Source organism: Strigops habroptila, chromosome Z (assembly GCF_004027225.2).
Source record: "Strigops habroptila isolate Jane chromosome Z, bStrHab1.2.pri, whole genome shotgun sequence".
Classification (NCBI taxonomy): domain Eukaryota; kingdom Metazoa; phylum Chordata; class Aves; order Psittaciformes; family Psittacidae; genus Strigops; species Strigops habroptila.
Window position 1 is genome coordinate 17,213,197 of NC_044302.2, and position 20,588 is coordinate 17,233,784.

At 44.5% G+C, this 20,588-nt stretch overlaps 1 protein-coding gene across 5 annotated transcripts; it reads right to left on the bottom strand.

Annotated features, from left to right (window-relative positions):
* Positions 1-6,297: 6,297 nt before the first annotated feature.
* AKTIP (AKT interacting protein) lies at positions 6,298-19,625 on the bottom strand. Of its 5 annotated transcripts, none has more exons than XM_030512868.1 (10): positions 19,484-19,625; positions 15,113-15,228; positions 13,599-13,804; positions 12,446-12,510; positions 12,264-12,364; positions 10,864-10,952; positions 10,692-10,790; positions 10,348-10,455; positions 9,884-9,944; positions 6,298-7,231 (listed from the first exon to the last, which is right to left on the bottom strand). In XM_030512868.1, exons 1-10 carry the CDS (start codon positions 19,623-19,625, stop codon positions 7,124-7,126), a joined length of 1,095 nt encoding a protein of 364 aa, XP_030368728.1. In that variant the 3' UTR covers positions 6,298-7,123. The 5 variants fall into 5 exon arrangements, with proteins under 5 accessions (XP_030368728.1, XP_030368727.1, XP_030368729.1 ...); XM_030512867.1 differs by having other exon boundaries at positions 6,298-7,234; XM_030512869.1 differs by lacking the exon at positions 19,484-19,625 and adding an exon at positions 15,599-19,228 and having other exon boundaries at positions 6,298-7,234.
* Positions 19,626-20,588: the final 963 nt, after the last annotated feature.

Below are 20,588 nucleotides of genomic sequence, written 5' to 3' on the forward strand. Positions count from 1 at the left end.
GTGCTGTATTCCCACAGCCGAGCACATGCTGCTGTTCCTGCCTTGGTGGCCCTGGCACTGTTTCAGCAGCTGCTGTTGTTTCCATGTCTTTCTGAACCCAAAGTGCATAGTCACCCACAGCTGTAGGCAGTAACAGAGGTACAGCCTGTACTTGTGCTTTAAACAAATGCTAAAAGAGCTCCTGTCACAGAGGTGCTCCAAAGGGGAAAAATACCAAAACTCCAGAAGTCTGCGATAGCTTTAAAATATTCTTTAAAAACTTAGGACAGAATAGCTCGGTTAAAAGGAGGCTACAACCAGGGATGCCCCATCCCCAGCAGTGTTCAAGGCCAGGCTGGACAGGGCTTAGAGCAACCTGGTCCAGTGGAAGGTGTCCCTGCCCATGGCAGGGGGGTGGAACTGGATGAGCTTTAAGGTCCTTTCCAACCTGAACGAGCCTGTGATTCTACAGCCACCATCCAATCCAGCTGCAGATTAACTGTTGAAGGCTGCCCAGGTCACCTGCAGTTCTCCTGCTCTACAGTGCTTAGAGCTGGAAAGCTGAAACTCAAAGACACCCCCTCATCTCAGTGTTGGCAAGGACTTGGATTTAGTTTTTAATTTAGTGATTTACCTGTACCAGGAAAGATAAGCGCTACCCTCTGAGAGAAGGATTTGATTTCAACGGTATCTGTTCTCACTTGCCCACCTTGTTCTTGGAATAGCTGCTTTTAACACACAGGAAGACACAGTCCGTGTTCTCTCCCCTTTCTCAATCTAGTAACAACAACAAAAATCAGATTATTCATTCCAAACTAAACAACATTCCCCATTCTTTAAATAAATAAAATTATTTTCTCTTCAGCAAACTGCTCCCAGTATGGATGTAGCTTATAGGAACCCAGCCTATTCTCCAGCCCTACAGAGGGACCAAAAAGCTCAAAGATAAACAAACCCCACTCAGATAACCATCACTTCCATTGCGTCATTCCATCACTCTTTGTCACTGTTCTTACTGTGCTGTTCTCTAAGCCCCAGACACATCTCTGAGCAGCCCCAAGGTAACGCTCCCCAGGGCTCCTCTGTACCTGGGGCTCCCCCGGGGGTGTGGGGGCACTGTCTTGCTACTGCACTGGGGGCAGTGGGGTCCGCCCTGTGTCTGCCCTGCTGCAGCTGAGTGAAAGAGCAGCCCAAGACCAGAAGGGACTAAACTTCTACGTGAGCCCTTTGCTAAGTGGCTTAGAGATTTGCAAGTCAGTGATTTATTACAAAGGCTTCTGAATAATCATACAAATAAATCAGGAGGAGCTGCCCCACTCCAGCTCTGCCTCCCTGCCCAGCCGGTGCATCCTGCTCAGTCACTGCACCAGCCACATTTGCTGCTTCACACGAACAGGCCTTTAACTAAACTTTTCCAACGCTCAATCCAATACATTTGAATTCCAATTTCAACCTTCCCGAGAAAAGTGTAAGAGGAATGACAGCAGCAGCAGAATTAATGTTCACAGCGGTTTAGTGGCCACACTTGGGCCCGTACACAAGTCCTCAAAAAACTTATCCCTTATGTTTTCCTTGAAAACCCATGGCACCACGTCCCAGGCAACACAAGCTCAGCGTTCAGACCAGCTCCTCCATTTCTCTTTTCTATTGCCCACTTGACAATTCCAGGCACCTGCAATTCCTCATATCCTGGCAGGTTTCCGAAACACACCGGCTAATGGGCCCTCAATGCTGCACGTGAGAGAAAGCTGCCGCAGGCCAGCAACTGAGCCAGCATGTTCCCTCTGCATGGGGCTGCAGGGAAGCTGGCTGCTGCTATGCCAAGTTTCACAAATCCAACACAGTGTTTAATCCCATCTCAGCTGTGCTGTGCCCCGGTCTAGAGACCTCCCCAGCAGAAAGCACTACTGGAAGCAAACTGCTTTGTTTGAAAGGTTCACAACTAGTGGCACACAACATGGATGGACTGAAACTGAACAAATGTATTTAGGATTATCAGAAATCTGTTCTCCAGAATGCAAATAACCAAAGCTAGAAACACTACAAAGGATTTTAAGTAGCAAATCAGCTGCACAAGAATGAAGACAAAAGTAAAAGAAACATTTTCCAAATACTAAGCTAGTTGTTAAGAGGTTGTCAGCCACCCTGTGCTCCCACAAATAGTTTTATTTAAGCATGAGACATCGGCTGCTGCAAATGTTCCTGTATGTGTTGTGCCACTATCTACCCCCTTCCCGTGGCATGAAGTGCTGGTGAAGATGCAAGCTGGATGGGGGCCACTTCCCACACATACCCTTCCTAAGGCACCATGTCAAACAAGAGATAGCAAGAAAGGTATCTAAAAGCATGGGAGGGACCAAAACCAGAGAGAAGGAAGAGGTGAACTCCCGCCTGAGCTGTGCGTTCCCATGTGCGCTGTGCTCAGGGCTGCAGAACTGCCAGTGGCAAAGCCAGCAGTGCACAAGGAGCTGCAGCACTGTCCCAGGAACAGAGGAGTCTTTGGACAGTTCCTGTCTCCAGCCCTGCCCCACACACACTCAAAGCCTTTGCTTCCACCAAGCACTCGAGGCAGGAAAGAGCTGAGGTCCCGTGGGGCAGCCACAGTTACAGCCTGGTCCTGCACCACCCTTGAGCTTTTCTTCCGGAACAGGAGGGAGTCCAAGCAAGACACCAGCTCTTTGCGCACCGCCTCCCGCTCTCCCTCCATCCCAAAGAAGCAGGTAGCAGCGAGCGAGCTCACCCTTTCCAGGAGGGCTGGACATGATCTTCCATCTCTTCAGCAAAGGTCCCAGGGACAAGCGACCCGATCTGTGCAGGAACTCTCTGCAGTGCTGCCCAGGACCATGCTGCACAGGAGATGCCACAGGTGCTACCAGCACACCAGCACCTCAGGCAGCAAACACGTGCCTGAGAGCAGGCACTCAGCCCTGTGGCCACGGCTGGGCCAGGCAGCTGCTGGTGGGGGCAACACAGCACAAGTGACATTGTTTGTGACAGGCGATTGAAAAACTAGGTTTCAAAGCTCTATTCTACACTGCCCCAGTTCCCAGAGACCACTGCACCAGGGACGTGCTGCAATCAGCTATGCGTCCCCTCGCTCAGGCAAGGAGGAAAGCCATTTGTGTGAGCGCACACACTCCCAGCACTGTTACCAGCTTTTCAAGATACACCTGTGGCACTGAGCAACTGCTCCAGAAGTTCTGTGCTTCCTTTTGCTTTCCCACAGTGGGCAAGGAAGAGATGGAAGGACAGAAAGTCCTTCTGCACATGTCACCACAGAACTATCAACAAGAACAGCAAAGGATCACTTGCCTCCTTCCCAGATCCACAGGGTTTTCCTTTTGTGTTCAGATACATGTAAGCAACTGGGAAAGAGTTACAGCTGCCATCCCAGCCTGTTCTCACAAAATAACTACCTTGAGCATGCAAGATAAAGAACACAAAAACACTGTTAGAAAAAAACATCTTTAAATATAGGGGTAGAAATTTCCCACTGCAGGAAAGAGAACACAAACCAAAGCACCAGTTCAGAATTCTGCACTCTCCTCAAAGCTTAGATCTGAAAGAGGATTCAAACGCTTATTTATGTTGTGGGTTTGTTTTTTTGTTTTGGTTTTTCTGTTGTTCATTTGTTTGGTTTTTGTGTGTGTTTTTTTGTTTTATTTTGGTGTGGGGTCCCTCCCCCTTACCCCTCAAAAAACCACGTCAGAGCGAAGTTCTTGCAAGTCCGAAGCCTTCTCCCACTCCTTCCTTCCAAAGGGGTAGGAATGAGAGAAGAAAGAAACCACTGGGAAAAATCTCAAATCCATGATTTCCACTGGCTTATTTCAAGGTTTGGAGTTGAACATTGTGTTCCAACAAGTCATCCCCACCAGCAAGAAAGGAACATTTAGTTCGATGTTATCTAGCTGGCGCTGGTTTCTAGCACTGCTGTACAAACAAATCACAGTGCTCCTCCTAACAGCAGCCACTGTTTCAAGACTCAAACAGCACACCATTCTACACCAAGTCTGCTGGCTTTGCTGTACCCATTTTGAAATGCCACTGCCTTAACACATCTTCTCAGCCTCATAACAAAGTTGGATTAAGCTCCAAGCTAGAGGAGACAGATTTGTGTTGAAGATAGTAGAAACTGAGCTTACTCTCAGTTAATTCCCCTACAAAACCATGCCAAGTCACAGACATCTTACCCAGGGTTTAGAATCATAGAATGGTTTGGGTTGCAAAGGACCTTAAGATCATCTAGTTCCAACCCCCCTGCCATGGGCAGGGACACCTCACACTAAACCATGTGGCCCAAGGCTCTGTCCAACCTGGCCTTGAACACCGCCAGGGATGGAGCATCCACAACCTCCCTGGGCAACCCATTCCAGTGCTTCACCACCCTCACTGTAAAGAACTTCTTCCTTATATCTAATCTAAACTTTCCCTGTTTAAGTTTGAACCCATTACCCCTTGTCCTACCACTACAGTCCCTAAGGAAGAGTCCCTCCCCAGCATCCTTATAGACCCCCTTCAGATACTGGAAGGCTGCTATGAGGTCTCCACGCGGCTTCTCTTCTCCAGGCTGAACAGCCCCAACTCTCTCAGCCTGTCTTCATACGGGAGGTGCTCCAGCCCTCTTATCACCCTCATGGCCCTCCTCTGGACTTGCTCCAACAGCTCCATGTCCTTTTGACATTGAGGACACCAGAACTGTACGCAGTACTCCAGGTGAGGTCTCACAAGAGCAGAGTAGAGGGGCAGGATCACCTCCTTTGACCTGCTGGTCACGCTTCTTTTGATGCAGCCCAGGATACGGTTGGCTTTCTGGGCTGCAAGCGCACACTGCCGGCTCATGTTAAGCTTCTCGTCAACCAACACCCCCAAGTCCTTCTCTGCAGGGCTGCTCTGAATCTCTTCTCTGCCCAACCTGTAGCAGTGCCTGGGATTGCCCCGACCCAGGTGCAGGACCTTACACTTGGCTTGGTTAAACTTCATGAGGTTGGCATCAGCTCACCTCTCAAGTGCGTCCAGGTCCCTCTGGATGGCATCCCTTCCCTCCAGCGTATCAACCGAACCACATGGCTTAGTGTCATCAGCAAACTTGCTGAGGGCGCACACTCAATCCCACTATCCATGGCGCCGACAAAGATGTTGAACAGGACCGGTCCCAACACCGATCCCTGAGGGACACCACTCGTTACAGGTTTCCAACTGGACATCGAGCCATTTGATTCAAACTAGGCAAAAATGGCCTTTTGGAAAATCCGCACTCAACTACCACCATCAGTACAGCTTACAATAAATACCCCAGTGCATTTAAATTATGTTTAAATCTGATGTACTAATCCACATGGCCTGAACCTGTATGAAGGTTTGGAAAGAACATTTTAGCATTCAGTCAAGAACCTTGTTCCTGTAACAGACACTTTAACTCCCCTCATCTTATAAAGAGGAAAGAGTAACCACAAGAGACGCACCTCTGGATGCACTTCCTTCTCCGCCTTAAAGAGGATCCTTGCTCTCCACACACCCTCTGAATTCTTGTGTCTCAAGAGGAATTCCAGCAGTAGGAGACACTCTCCAGGCAGCCCCAGGAAACCAATGCACCTCAAAGGCAGAAGCTCTAAAAGGTTTAGCGCAACATCATGCAATAAATTTTAACACTACCTAAAACAGAGTAAGTAGTTCATTTATACAGTGTTAAGTGTGACATAGAAATTACTCAAGTCATCCTTAACAGTACATGAAATTACTCATTTGATGTATGACAGCAAATTACTTGTGACATCCGTATTTCCTTAAGAGCTAAATTTTTCCCTTTAGAACAAGTGGATTTAGCTTGTCAGTTAAAAACAAAAGACAACACCCACCACCCCCCAAAACACACAGCACACCACCCCCCACATTCCCCAAACACCTCATCATGTTTATACATGAAGTCACTGCTAGTTGTTACTAGACAGCAGGGTTTGCATTAACACCATCAGCACAGCTATGAGGAGCCACAGAAAGGCAGCCCAGCTGCAAAGGGATAACATTACAGGTTTTGATAGGAATATCCCATTAGGCAAGAATGAGGCATTATGCTAGGCTATGGCATTAGGAAGACTCTTGTGAAAAGTGAAAGATTCTGTCCTGAGCTCACACATGCTTTAGAAAGGTTTCCCTGTATGTGGATCAAAACTATTATCCAATCTCTTTTGTACGTAACATCCCATTATTCCAATAACATCCTAAACACATATGCAGGTCAGTGCATATGTAGCCAAGTGCCTCCATTCCAGTTCATCTTTGCTAAAAGTCTACAATATAGACAAAGAAAGGGACAAAAGCTAGATCACAAGTTCTTTTTATTTTAAGATGTCACTATTAACACACATTAGTCAATATATCCTAAGTAATCCCCTTCCCCTAGACAGCTAGGGAATCTAAAATCCTCTATGATTTTATTAGCTTAAGAGACCACCATTACAAGCTTTGATTTAGTGTTTATGTAATAAAAGCAACAAGCCTAACATTCTGCTTTCACCCTATCAAACTAATGTGCGCTTTAGTGACAGTATCCATTTACATATCAATAATACATCATACATCATCCCCAGCTTTATCTCTGGAAAGTGCTAAATGAAGTCAATGAACCGTCTATTTACAATTTCAAATCCTAATATATTTACAATAGAAACCAAAAGTATTTAAAACCATTAAATATAGTGTTTAACTCTGCTATATTAGTTTACATGAACACAGCTCACCTCTGGCATCATATTTCCAATACTAATATTTCTGCCAGTAATTTAAGATTTTTTAAAAAACTGCTATTCCTGGAGGGAAAAAAAAAAAATAAAAGCATAAAAACCAACCCAAAGCCTCCAGGCATTTCAGAGCCCTGAGGAACTACCCACCATAGACAGTCTTCAAGTAGAAGCACTGCAGTCAGTGTTCAAGAGAGACTTCCAAACTCCAGGCAAGCCTTTAAAACCTAATGCATATGTAAAACCTTAAGAGTCAGTAATCCAATGAAGAGGTTTACTGGAGTCACTGCTACCATTCAGTTTTTACTAATCCGTAGTTAAGAAGGAAACTGCTGCTTTGCCGTTTCTCCTTCCGTTACATTCCCTCCACCCACAGAAAGTGTTTTGTGCACCATCGTCCAGAAGAGCTAAGTAGGCATCGTCTTCTCCTCTTTGCTGAAAGGCTGAACTGTGCCAGGCTTTACCCAGGAGAGGCCAGAAACATGCATGCTTTTGCAGTGCTGATCTTCTGGCTTCTTCTAGGCAGAAGAAAGTTCAAGTCAGAATTATCAGATACCTAATAAGTAAGATCCCTTGTAAGTCCCTCCCCATCCTTTGTCAAATACAACCATAGCAGAGGCTAACATTGTTTCTTCTCCTCAAAGAGGGACAGTAAAATAGCTATCGGTTTCATTTCTGGGAATGTGTGTGGCATCTGTAGAACCACACTGACATTACAGGAGAGTTTCAGTGACTTAGTTCATGTACTGCTACCCTATCACACCATAAAGACTAAAAGACATGCTTTGGATAGTGCCCTCTGCTTGAACATCATGACCCAGTGCCACTGCACTGCTGTTTGCCAAGTTTCTTGGTTCTACAGAAAGGAGTGTCAATTCAAATTAAAGTATTTCTATCATTAACCTGACAATATAACCGCAGCGTACTACCTTGCTATGCTGGGTATGCCCAGTGTGCTGGCACGCTGTGCAGTACTCCACCCCATTGAAGGCTTCTAAACACGAATTCACATGGCAAAGGGGCAACAGACACCTTTGCTATATACCATGGAGTTTCTGAATGATTTCTGAAGATGGTCCTTCCCTTCCCTGAGCACAGATCATGGTTAAATGCTTGAACAGTAACTATTTCTACCCAACACAATGCACTGAACATTTACTGCATTGATTTGCTGCAATTCAGAAGAAAAAAAAAAAAGAAAGAAAAAGAAAAGGCTTCAAGTTGAGGGAGAAAAATGCAACTTTAACTACTTCAAATCTACAGATGTTTGAAGAAGATGAGTAAATTAGATACCTTATCTAGCAAGTGAGAGAAACAGAATAGCTTGCTGGTTTTTTTGTATATCAGGAACCAGCCCTGCCTCCACACTGCTAGAGGCTCATCAGATCATCTGTATGCCAACTACATCAAACCTGGAATGATGCATCGAGTTCTAGAAAGCAGTAATTCTGCGAGTACACTTTGTCATAGTATGGAAAGCCTGACAAAGTAAATCAAGACAGAAAGAAAACTGATCCTGCACTTCTGTCCCTCCCAGTGTCTTCTGTAAAAGGTGACAATGCATGACAGAATTGCCATAATACGTCAGACGGCAGCAAGTGAGAGGGATCAGTTAAACTTGAGCCTGGCAGAGTAGCACCTGCCTATCACATGCTGCACAAAGGACATCATCTAGCAAAAGCCCTGTGCTCAGCAGGGATCTGGGACATCACAGCCTGCCCTGGGCTAAAGTTCTAGTTCTCAGCTACACTGACATTTTGGAACAAAACTCCTAAGCCACAGAAGTTGGGCCATTCCTGCTATCAGCAAACTACTTGTACCACACATGCAATAGCTGAAGATGTTTATTTTCACTTTAAAAGGAATTAACATGCATGTCTAAAGAAAAAGGACAAAAGTCATCATTTGCTATCAGTCTCAGACAATATCATATCCCTTCCATTTCAAGCACCTCAACCTGTTCCTTATCTGTAGGTTTTTGATTCAAAGGGCAAGAATGAAGGAGGTAGAGAATGAAGGAGAAAGGGGAAGTCAAAAGTACTTCTTAAGTTTCTTTTTAAGAACACCAAAAAGTCAGAATCCGATCAAAATATTTTCCTGTGTGTTCTAAGGCTGGAGAAAGGCCACCTCACTTCAAGCCCTGATGTGACTCTTGCAGTTGGGAACATGGCTACGCTGAGCTCACTGGCAGTGTTTTGTATTAAGATCAATGTAAAACATCTCATTCATGCCAGGAAACATGCAAGTACTTGAGTTAAAGCAGTGAGGAAGGCTGAGCTTGGACTAATGAAAAAAAATTTTATTTAAATACAAAAAATGCAGCAAACAACCACACAGTTCTAATGCCCAAGTCAGAAACTAAAACATTAAGTGTGCATTTCCTTGCCAGTCCAGCGAAGATACCAGCCACCATTTCAGAGTCCCTAGGCTCTGCAAGTGGATTGACTTGTCATGCCACTCAGATGATTGCGGTATGCCAGCTTTTGTCAAGCACAACAAAAAAAACCTAAACCACCAAACACTCCCCTCCTCCCAAAGCAAAGGTGTTACTCAGATGAGAGCTATTTGAACCAACACATTCTTGCCATATCAGTATAAGTGTTTTGTGACAGAAGTCACTCTAAGCACCCTTCGATTCCCTCATGTTATCTTTTTAGAAATCAGTAGTGTTAGAGATGTGAGCAAGGTACTCTGCTTCAGAAAGTCTGGAATGAGAAGAAAGCCTCAAAGCTTTGCTTCAGTAATGAAAGATCTCTCAACAGAAGAGAACAAAAAAATTGGGGACTGTCAGGTTATGCAGAAGTAGTAACGGCCGCAAAAAGTGCAGGACAAGCTAACAGGCAGTCAGCAAATCTATTCTTTCCCATTCTTCCCTCCCTTTTATCCCTAAACAAAACAAAAAAATAGTATCTGCCAAGTGTGCCAACAATTGTACTAACAAAGCTTTCTAGCTGGCTAAATGATTAATTGCTTAACACACTGAAGTTAGAACAGTGACATAACTACTTAGTTAGGAGACCAAATCAGTTCCAGCATGCCTACTGATCCAAAAGAGGGGTGGAATAAGGTCTGACTAGTACATGTTCAGCATAGAGAAAAACAACCTGTCTTCCCTTATCAGGCAATAAACTCTTCCTGTTGTGAGAATTTGGACTTTGTGCGCATACCTTCTGAGACAACATCTTCTCTCTAGCTTCATCGTGTATAGCTGGATTCCATGGAGAAAAACTGGAGAAAGAACAGTTATCTCTTACTTTGCATTTTTGCAAACTACAGAATTGACAGAGCCATTTTCCTTGATTTAGTTTGTTCACTTTCAAGTAAATTACAAGTCTGAGTTTTCAGTGTTAAAACATACAGTTAAGAACTAAATTCACATTATCATGGATCTTTTCAACAAGAAGTATTTAGGCTTTCATTTTGTTTGCAATGAGAACTAGCAATTCAGCAGGTACTACATCAAATACTACTCATATTCACCTTGGAACTGACTGCCCCATCATCCATACAGTCATAAGTACTGACCTCTCCCAGGTCAATCAACCTGGCAGAGAAAGGCTTCAAACCAACACCCATATCAAAACTTATTCTTGAAACATTAGGACACTGTGAATTTGCTTACGGTACTTACATGATTGCATAGGGATCCTCTATTTTGGGCTGATCAAATAAATGACTGCTGCACAGTTTGACACTGTCCACCACTTTACTTTTGAACAGCTGAATATCTTTTTCATACCTGCAAGAGGGCAGTAAATAAGGTTAAGTAGTTGCAGGGCAGCACATGTTTGCTCTAGAAGCTATAGAACACTTGGTACAGCCTCAACTTTAGTTCTTTGTGCAACCAGCTCTGGAGGTAAACACTGTGAACTGATAATTTCCAGAAATGAAACCAAACACAAACCTCTTGCTTCTGCAAGTCTACAGAAAAAAACCTCTTAAGAGACCATGTCTATATGCATGGAAGATACTTACAGCACTGCAGCCTCAGGATTCAGAGGAGTAGTTGTATCAATCTTGTAGAAGACTCTGCGAGCATACATTAATACTTGCCATATGTGATTATGATTTCGCCTGGAAAGAACAAAACACAATGAAGAAAGGAACAGGCTACTTTCAAATAGTACATCAATATGTTACCACTCACCTCCATTTTGCAAATGCTCTTTTCACATCCAGTTCACCAGACAGAGGATCTACTAGCGGATGGAAGACAGGCAGATCAAAAACCAAGCGCTGCATTGGAAAAAAAAGAAATTCATTATGACAACTTCAATCCTAATGCTAAAACCACTGGGTGAAGGTCAGTTAGATATTGCTTCCATATACTAATTAATTGTTACTGTTCTAAAAGAAAACAACTTGAAGTGATTTTCATCAGCTGTGAAACTGTAATCTAACACACCCACATTACATGCAGGGTCTTGTCCTCTCTCATATGCTTATCACCAAATCAGGAAACTAATCCAGCTAACTGCACAGGCACTAGTGCCAACACAGGTAATAATAGCAGATGATCAGATTAAAGGAGTTTCTCTGGTTTAGCTATTTGTGACTGAAAGCTTTTCACATACTTGAGCTACAATCAATTCTTTTTCTATCCTACACATTTTTAAGTAAGCTGTGCAGTGACACCACAGTACCTTCAGTTCTGTACAGCTAGTTTCCTCCAGTGTTTATGCATTCCTCCAAAAGAAAACTTAGTTTCAGCAGGAAGGTTTGGAAGCCCAATGCCAGCAAAAGAATGATGGCTGCATGAGACACACTGAAGTCTAATCTTTGAAAGAAACTGTTTCCTACTTCTTATGTCCTTTTAATGATAGCTTTACAAAGAACTTGACACCAAACACACAACTTCCTGACATAGCAACTTGTTCTCAGCTACAGCAGCTACACACACCCAATGTTCCTCTTAAAGAAATTCAGCCAAAAGGGCGTGCTGCTCTGCTCTGGAGAGTCAGATTGCCACAAAATTTTTTAACTGATGTAGTAATTTGGATACCTTTTCCTCAAGGGAAAAAGAGAAACCAGAGAAGAAGATAACACCACACTATTCATCTTCTCCTCTCTTCGTTTCCCCAATGTTCTCCTCAAGTTCTTTTAGTTCTTTGTTTTAATGTAATTTAGAAGTGAGACATGCAAGAAATTCTGCAGTACTACAGCAAGCACAGCACAGGTGCCTGGATTTTATGTTCCATTGTGTTGCTACTCAGAATTTGGATACTTCTTTCAGTGTTTCAATGTTAAGTGCCTTGCTGAAGAAGCAGCAGATCAAGAGCTGAGGTAAAAAACAGGTTGATTACTTAATACTCCAATTGCATGTAACCTCAGGAAGTCCACTCTGCACCAGCCTCAGTAATCAGAGAAACATGATCCCTCTACAGATGTTAGGAAATATGTACAAGATGTTGCAAATGAGCACATCCAACTGAAAAAAAAAAAACTAGTTCAAGGAAATGAGAAGCTAACTGGTCTATTAGCTTTAACAAAAGTCATACTTAAAACACAAGGAAACAAGAAAAACTCAAGACACACACAACCACTTACCGGGCAGTCTCCATCTGGGTAATTATCAGGAATATAGACAGTGAATTTAAACACACCATCCTGGTAGAGCCCATGTCTTATGAATATTACACCAAACCACACTGCAAGTGAGAAAGTTTGCTTGAGTGAAAGAATTTTAATATATATATAAATGAATTTTTAAAACTCAAGTTTAAACTTACTTAATGCTGATCGGTAAGATGGCTGCACGTAGACACCTGGCAATTTCTGCTTTACAACCAAGGTACTGCAATTAGAATCAGTATTTAGAACAGTTCCACAACTACACTAAATCCACAGCAAGCAGTAAACACAACAGTAAACCCAGAGAGTACTACCAACAGCTTAACGCAGGGGACTTCGTCCAGAAATGTACACTTAGTTTCCAAGGGGAGACTGCTCACAGGAGGAGCTGGCAGAAAACTACTAAAACCATGTTCTTCCCCTCTCACTTTTCCTACCCCTTCAATGCAGAAGGAAAACATCTTTCTTGAATTAAGAAGTCAGGGTCAGTTCCCTGAAAAAAAAGAGATTAGTGTTTGGAGAGTTCTCACTTTCAATGTAATGGTTAAATGCAAGAAATGAGACTTAAGTGTTGCATAAGGACTCCAGGGATTTCATTCCAAAAGGCACTACATAGTTGAGAATCCAGTGTGTCTATTACAGAGGAAGTCCCTTTAGCCTTGTAGCGCAGAACAGTTTATGTAACTTTACAGAACTAGAAAGTTTTGCAGACAAATAGATTTGTATGCTCTCACAGCAGTCTAGAAAACACTAGATTGGATCAAACGCAGCTGATCCAAAGAAAGCTACTTAAATCCCTCATAAATTTGATGTTAAGCATCACTGAAAGACAAGAAATAATACACTCTTCCTATCAGACAGCATTCAAGTGTTCCATGTAACAACTGAAGGAAGTTCCCACATCCCAGCTCCACTAGCCATATATTCATAACCATCTTCCCACTAGACAGCTGCTTGCTTCTAGTCTAATACTTGTTTCAAAATTTCAGTATTTCTGACTAAAAAGCTATCACGATAACTGGTCAGGATGCCTAAACCCAGAATGTATTTACTTCAAGATTGAGAAATATAATAATTCAGAGAATGACACCTAAACACATCCCTTAAAATGTCATCTTTCTGCTCACCTTCTATCTCAAGAGATTGAGGCTGCCGCTCCAGAAGACCAGTTCTGTGGAATTTAAGATTTACTGCCCTCTTCGAGGACTATGGCAGAGACAAGATGCAAGAACTAGATCCCTGCATGGCTTTTTTCCCCCCATTGAAGCGTAAGCCCAGTGACCCAAAAGAGACAAAAAAGTGAAAACCTACAATTCTGCAAGTAGTGAATACTCCAAATAAAACGGCCCGTAAGAAGCGTGTGTTCCATTTGTTGATTGGGATGACATGGCAGGTGAAGCAGGCTTGGTTATTGGCACAGCATTCTTTGGAATAGAAGGCAGCTGTTTCTTTGTAGAGACTCGCAGAGGACTGGTTCGCAGCTCTCCACTCAAAGTTTTCTCTTCAGCATCAGGTCTCTGTTAGATTAAAAGAGAACCAGAAGATTACAGGCCATATTTAATAAACATTTAATATTTGAACATATTTTAATATAAATTTAAACCCAACCTGGCTAATTACAAGTTTAGCCAATGAAACATATCCAGGGTTTCAGTGTTCTATTGCTTGGGGCTGTGTCTTTTTGCATTTTGGTTTTAAATAGACTACTCAATCAAACCTATGCTACAAGTACAAAAATAATCAATGCTGGGCAGGAAATCTGCAGATTAGGACAAATGCTTAAGGAGGCTTACATTTGTCTAGAAATTGGAAACAGACAGCATATAACAGCTTAGAAGTCAATCTATTTCTAGCACACAGTGAATCAAGATAAATCATTTCTACTGACACAATTCCTTGCATTCTAGTCTTTAAAAGTAGGCTAGTAATGCTGAGATGAAATAAGAACTTTCTATAGGAAAAATTCATGTATTTTTCTTCTTGCCTGTGCTTAAGACCCAACATCCCGCCTGGAAATGATCATACAGCCCATTCCCACTGAGAGAGAATCACCATTTGAAAGCAGTATGAAGTTTAAATACTTTCCTAATACAGGTTAGAATATAGGAATCTTTTTATGTCTATGCTGTCTTTTATTAAAAAAAAAAAAAAAAACCAAAAAACATTTCTACTCAGTCAGTGCTACACTGCTAGACAACACTGTACTATGTACAGACCTCAAAAACATTCTGTAGATTGCTAAGACAAACCTGCAGCCTACAGACTCACAATTAGGCTGGCTGTGGTGACTAAAGGCATGATTTAAGCTATAGTGTTTTGAAGCACTTTAGATTTAGACTAGTAACAATACCTATGTCACAAGCACCATCAAAGTCACAGAATTTGCCCTAGCACTGAATGCCTGAGATGTGATCAACCCTGGAACTATCATGCTTTTACCATTGCTACAATCTAAGGTACAATAGCATTATGGAGGCACAGTTCTGTCAATGCTCACTGCACATGCAATACCTGGCTAAGCTCTATAGAAAACAGTAAGCAAATGTCCTAAGAAACAAGGACATTTGAACAAGTTTGTCTCATCTTTCTTATGTCAAGATACTTCAGACAAGAACAGTCAACAAATTCTGAAGCAGACTCCATCCACAGGCACATTCCAGTTAATGTTGCTCAAAGCTAGCTTACACTTTCATCGAAGATGGTCACACTCCTTGGGATAAAAGACACACTCCAACTGTATTCGCAGATTGTCTGATGGTCTTTTTCAGAACTGCTGTCACCCCTCAATGCATGTTAACACCTCATGCCATCCATTCATTAAATACCTTGCGCACAGAACTTGCAGACATGCTCCAGAAAGGGTTCATAACGTGTATTCCAAATAAAGAACCACAACTTTTCAGTGTCTTCAGAGTGTCCTCAGGCTCCTTTGGTTTATACCCTAAAAAAACCCACAGAATGAATATGCATTCTAACAGATAAACAGGACTTGGTATATACATAGGATTCGGATCTAATTCTGCAGCCAGCTTTATATTTCTGTAATTTCAGAAGATGATTTCTTGTACACTTAAGATTGACAATAGTTAAAACTGCCAAAGCTCTATTACATATTAGACTCCAGAACAATAATATACTTGTCTATGAAATCATTTTTGCACATGAATCCCTGCCTTCTTTCTGCTATAAAGACACTCAGATTCTGCATCCCATGTTTTGTCTTGCCAACTGGAAAAAAGACCATCTGTTGGCTCAGCACAGTCAAGTAAAAATCCCCTACACACACAAATATTAAGAAGTTACCACTTCACCATTGGAGTCCAGCCCCAGACAGTACTACAATGGCTTATTCTTGCTGCGCAGATTAAGTGCTGTCCCTCACGCATGCTGCTGACTTTGCGTGCTTCTGAAGCACTCCAGTTTGAGAACACCTCTGCCATTCCCAGTGAAAGAGATGATCCTCCCATTGAGTTTGCATCATGTATGTGTCATTCTGTTTTCATCTGCACTGGAACACCATCAGGAATAGACAAAGCCATGGAACACAGAAGTTTTTCTGCAGCTTATTTAATGGTTTCATTATAAGCACAAAGGCTTAATGCTTTTTATTGAACTGCTCTCAGTAGTTCAATAACAAGGACCAGCAGTACTTAGAGTACTGTATATGGCCTTAGTTTGCTCTCTTTCTTTTTTCCCCTTAAAGTCTTGCTACTGTTTGTGCAAGAACTCTTGTCTACAGCACGTCTTGCCTGGCACAGCCTATTTCCTCCACTCTTTTCTCTCTTCACCCCCTCACCCCCTCCAGTTCTCCTGGTTTCCCTTCCCCTTTCTAACCTCCCATTTCTGGCTACATTAAGGTTTTGAGGCAATTCAATTTACTCAATTTCTTTAATAGGAAGTTGTACAACACTGACCAATGCAATTTATAGGATGAGAGAAATGGGGAGAGTGGCACAGGCTTCTAAGGTTTTCTATTGTAATCAAGACATCACCTGTTCACCCACTGCTTTAATTAGTTTTAGAAAAAATGGTAACATTACAACCAAAGATCTTCCTAAAAGAGAAACAGATGGCAATTTAAGACAGACAATTTATCCAAAGAAAACCTAGCAATGGTAAAGTTTTTTTAAAAGAAATCATAGGTATCCTTCTAGACCATAAAGCAGCCAAGCATCCAAAAAATGAAAGCACCATTCAGAAAAGTGATGAAAAATAACTCATTTTCCCACTCCAAAATCATCTCAAACATTCCAGTACATTATTCCTCCAGATATTTTTCCTGTTCAGCAGCCAGTCTCACATCATTCCAAGCCACTGAAAACAGTCACAGCATGGCTGCTGATGGGGCATGGCCTGTGACAGCAGGGAGCTGTTTTCACTTTTCCCCATCGCCTGTCTGGGAAACAGAGCCACGCCAGAGGACTATGCCCTGGGCCTTTCCTCTTCCATGAAACCCTGCCAGACTAAGTAAGACAGAGACGCTGGGCAAGGAAGGTACAAGACACTTCCTTGGGAAACTCCAGCATAACCAGAGGGTGGAGGAACTGACGCACAAAGAGAGCACAAAGTGCTGTGGCTCTGAGAAGAGAGAAAAGTGCTGGAAGCTGAGGTACACGTTGGAAGACAATCAACTGGAATCTGGACTGATTATGGGGTTTGGGTAGGATTTGTTTGTTTGTTCTGGGCTGGTGGTTTGTGTTTGTTTTTTTTTTTTTTTAAGACTAAGTAATATAAATTGTATTACTCCAGAATCAGAGATACGAGATACCGGAGTTTGAGCAGGACAAAGAGTGAAGTATGTACATAAAAAAAAGCCCAGCCTCACAGCAGTGAAACAGGGAACTGATTTAGAAGCTTGATATCTGGTGCTAGATGGAATTCAGTCACTGACTCCACCTTGCAGAAAGCAGCTCTGCATCTCAGCACGTCCAGCATTGTCAAGAACCTTTTCGTTATAGAGATGCGTACTTACAGGCTATTAAGAGCAGTTTACATCTCCAAATAAAACATTAATTTAGCTCTAGTTCAACTACAGAATAACTTCCAGAGATTCGCCTGCTCACAGATCTTTTATGCAGTCGCTTGCCAGTAATAAGTCCTCCCTTGGTGTTATCCTAAACTTATTGTTAAACTGTGTCCTGTTTCATTTGCCTGTTAAAATACTATTTATGATGGAGAACTAATAACCTCAGAGTACCAGCTTCCCAGAGGAAGGTAATTTAAAAAGCCTTTCAAGGTGTTTTAAAGCTTGTTTATTTCTAATCACACTCACTCCTTCCAGCTATGCTACATGGAAGTGGAGAATAACATCAGTACAGGAAACTTACCTGCAACCAATTATTTCCTCTAGTGCCTTCACTTCCCAATTTACTACCCCACATTAATCACAAGAATAAATAAAGATATATATTAAAAAAATATACAAGTAACAGCACATTTAAGTTAGATTGTTTATCCTACTTTTCACAATGGTGAAGGTCTGCAATGGACAAGGAGAGAGAAGTCCCAATATGGTTAAGTCAAATTTCCAGGCAGTGTAGCCATTCAATCTTACACAGGGCTACAACATCTACTATGAGGTTCCTATCAGTACAGCATCTTACTGTACTGTAACTACTGAATCCACCAGCTTCCCAACAGAATCCAATATGCTCCCCCCATTTTATGAAAAGGGAGTAAATACATTCAAAATCACCACCTGCCTCCTTGCAGTCATTGGTGACACCGCCTCAACTAAGAGGAGGCTTAACAGTGTGCCGCTCAGTTATGTGTTCTACTAATTCCTGCTAGTTCAAGAATAGAAAGTAACAGCAATCCTCCTAAGCAACCCTCCTCCCATGGGCTTTTTATGGATATCTTTTTCTCTAGTGTTTTACTTCTAGTACAACAGCAATTAAAAAAGACAAGACAAACTTGTGGATTTCAAACACTGCTCCTTGGGAAGGTCTTTGAGCTTGTACCCAGCACTGCACTGCTCAGGTCCTGCCACACCAGAACAGGAAAGCCACTTGCCATCAAGAACAGCCTTATCTTGACCCTCACCAGCACTAGGTACACAGGACAAGACAGCAGTCAGAAACTCATGCAGTGCTCATCATCCCTCTGAAATACTTCAATAAACAAAATTATCACTAATGAAAACAAACATTTTAAGCACTGTGCTTCTGCACACTTTCTTCCTCTCCACTAGGTATTCTCATTAGAGATCGCTTCTGTTTACACCTACTTCCATATCATGTGTCATATTTTTCCCCTGTCATCAGGGGAGTCATTAAATACAACACTAAATCAATTTGCCAAAACTTCATCTGTCCAGAACACAGCACTTTATAAATATTTTCTGGAAACATAAACAATTCCTTAAGAAGAAAACAAGCAGAGTACAGCCAAACATACAATATAACGCTTCCACGTACGTTTTCATGCACTTTATTCCCCAAAAGAGAAGGGAACCACTCCTACACCTGAGCACAGACAGAGCTGACAAGTCAGAGCACCAGAGAACAACGCTGCTACACACTCGTCCAGCAACTGCAACTGCGCGTTTGCACCAGAACCGACTTCTCCTCGGCACACCCACCCCTGGTCTCCTTCGGGCCCAGGGGCTTCGCCAGCCCACCCCGGGCGCAAGGGGCAGGCGGGGGCCGCGGAAGGCAGGCAGGCACGCTGGCAGAAGCGCTGGCCAGTCAAGCCTGTTTGCCGACTCTTCCTCCTCTGCAGCTGGATTACACCTTCCAGGCCCACATCTGCCGCTGCGACTTCAATCCTCTAACACACCTCTACAGGAAACCATAACCTGCGCCAGCGAAGCCGCCTCTTCTACAACAGCCAGCACTGCAGGACACGCGAGGGGTGCCCTGCCGGCTCCCACCGGACACCTGGCTCTCCAGGGGCTGTCAGATGGAGGGCTAAACCCACGGTTCCGCGGCGCCCCGAGCGGAGCTCCCCCGCCAGCCCCGGCGGTGGCCGCGCACCGCCCGCAGGGCGCCCCGAGCGCCGCCGCCCGCCCGGCCGCGCGGTCCCCTGAGGAGAGGTGCCGCGGGCGCCCCGCGAGCTGGGCGGCAGGACCGGGCCGGCTGCCCCTGAGGCACAGAGCGGGCCGGGCCGGCAAAGGCACCGCGCGGCGGCGGCGGCAGCTGCTCTCGGGGCCAGTCGAGTCGGGCCCGACCCGCAGGGCGGTGAGAGCAGAGGCTCACCCGCGCCAAGGCTCCCGCCGCTCCGCTGCACGCGCGGCGCGGCCTGGCCTGGCCCGGCCCTGCCCTGCCCCGCCAGCCGCTGCCGCTGTCCCCTACCCCCGCCGCTGCCCCATTTAAAGCCCGCCCCCTCCGCACCGCACATCCGGACCCGGCCTTCCCCTAGGCCAATCGCCGCCCGGCTCTTCCGGGAGGGCTCCGCGGGGCGGGGCGGCATAGGCACAGCCGGCCAATCAGAGCCCCCGCCCCCTCCGGGGCGCTGCTGGGCTGACGCCTCTCCTGCCCCTGCGTGGGGCGGGGCAGCGCTGAGGGCTCCGCCCCCGGAGCGGGGATTGGCCCGAGCGCCTCTCTGTCTGGGGGCGGCAGCGCCAATGGGGCGGTGGTGACGCACCGGTCACTCAGCAGGAAGAACGCGCTGGGGTGGAGCGTAGAGAAACAAACACCTCTCATTGGCAGGCGGGGACAGCGGGGGGGCATGCCATTGGCTGGCGGGCCGAGGCCGCGGCTGCCGGCGGCCATGATCTGGCGGCGGTGCGGAGGGGCGCGGAACCGGGCCGAGGGGAGGCGTGAGGGGGAGAGCGGGGGAGGGGGTCCAGTCGTGGTCGTGGTCGTGGTCGTCTGTCCGACAGTGTCCGAGACGGAGCGGGTGGCTGAGCGGGGCCGGCGGGGCTGAGAGAGCGGGGCAGGGCAGGAAGTGTCGCCGCGGGGACAGGGCCTGTCGCCGGCCCGAGCCGCTCCTGTCAGCAGGGCCCTGTTCTACAGACAGGTTTTAGCCGGATTTTTCCCTTTTTTCTTTCTTTTTTTTTAAATTAATAATAGATACGAGCTCCCGATCCTATCGCTGAGCAGGCACACATGCACACGCACAGTGTTAGCTGTGCGTACATATACAAAATCTAGCTCTAAAACCCTCCCGAAGAGGAGGAACAAGGTAAGACCAAAACCGAGGAGTTAGTTTTTATTTGTAATTACACTTTCTTTCTGAAACAAGTAGAACCAGTACAAAAATGTGCCAAAAGTAATTTGTCAAGGTTTGGCAGGTGACAACAAAATCCATGTTATCTCAAGTACAAAAATTAGAGAAAATTAAAAATCAGTTAATACAGGG

Bases quoted from the DNA above. Each gene is read 5' to 3' on its own strand.
- AKTIP (XM_030512867.1), bottom strand. From the start codon at position 19,625: ATGTGCGGTGCGGAGGGGGCGGGCTTTAAATGGGGCAGCGGCGGGGGT. The intron at 12,365-12,445 runs GTAAGTTTAAAC...TCTCACTTGCAG, and splicing joins ATCTTACCGATCAGCATTAA to TGTGGTTTGGTGTAATATTC. The intron at 9,945-10,347 runs GTAAGTACCGTA...TTCTTTCTCCAG, and splicing joins GAGGATCCCTATGCAATCAT to TTTTTCTCCATGGAATCCAG.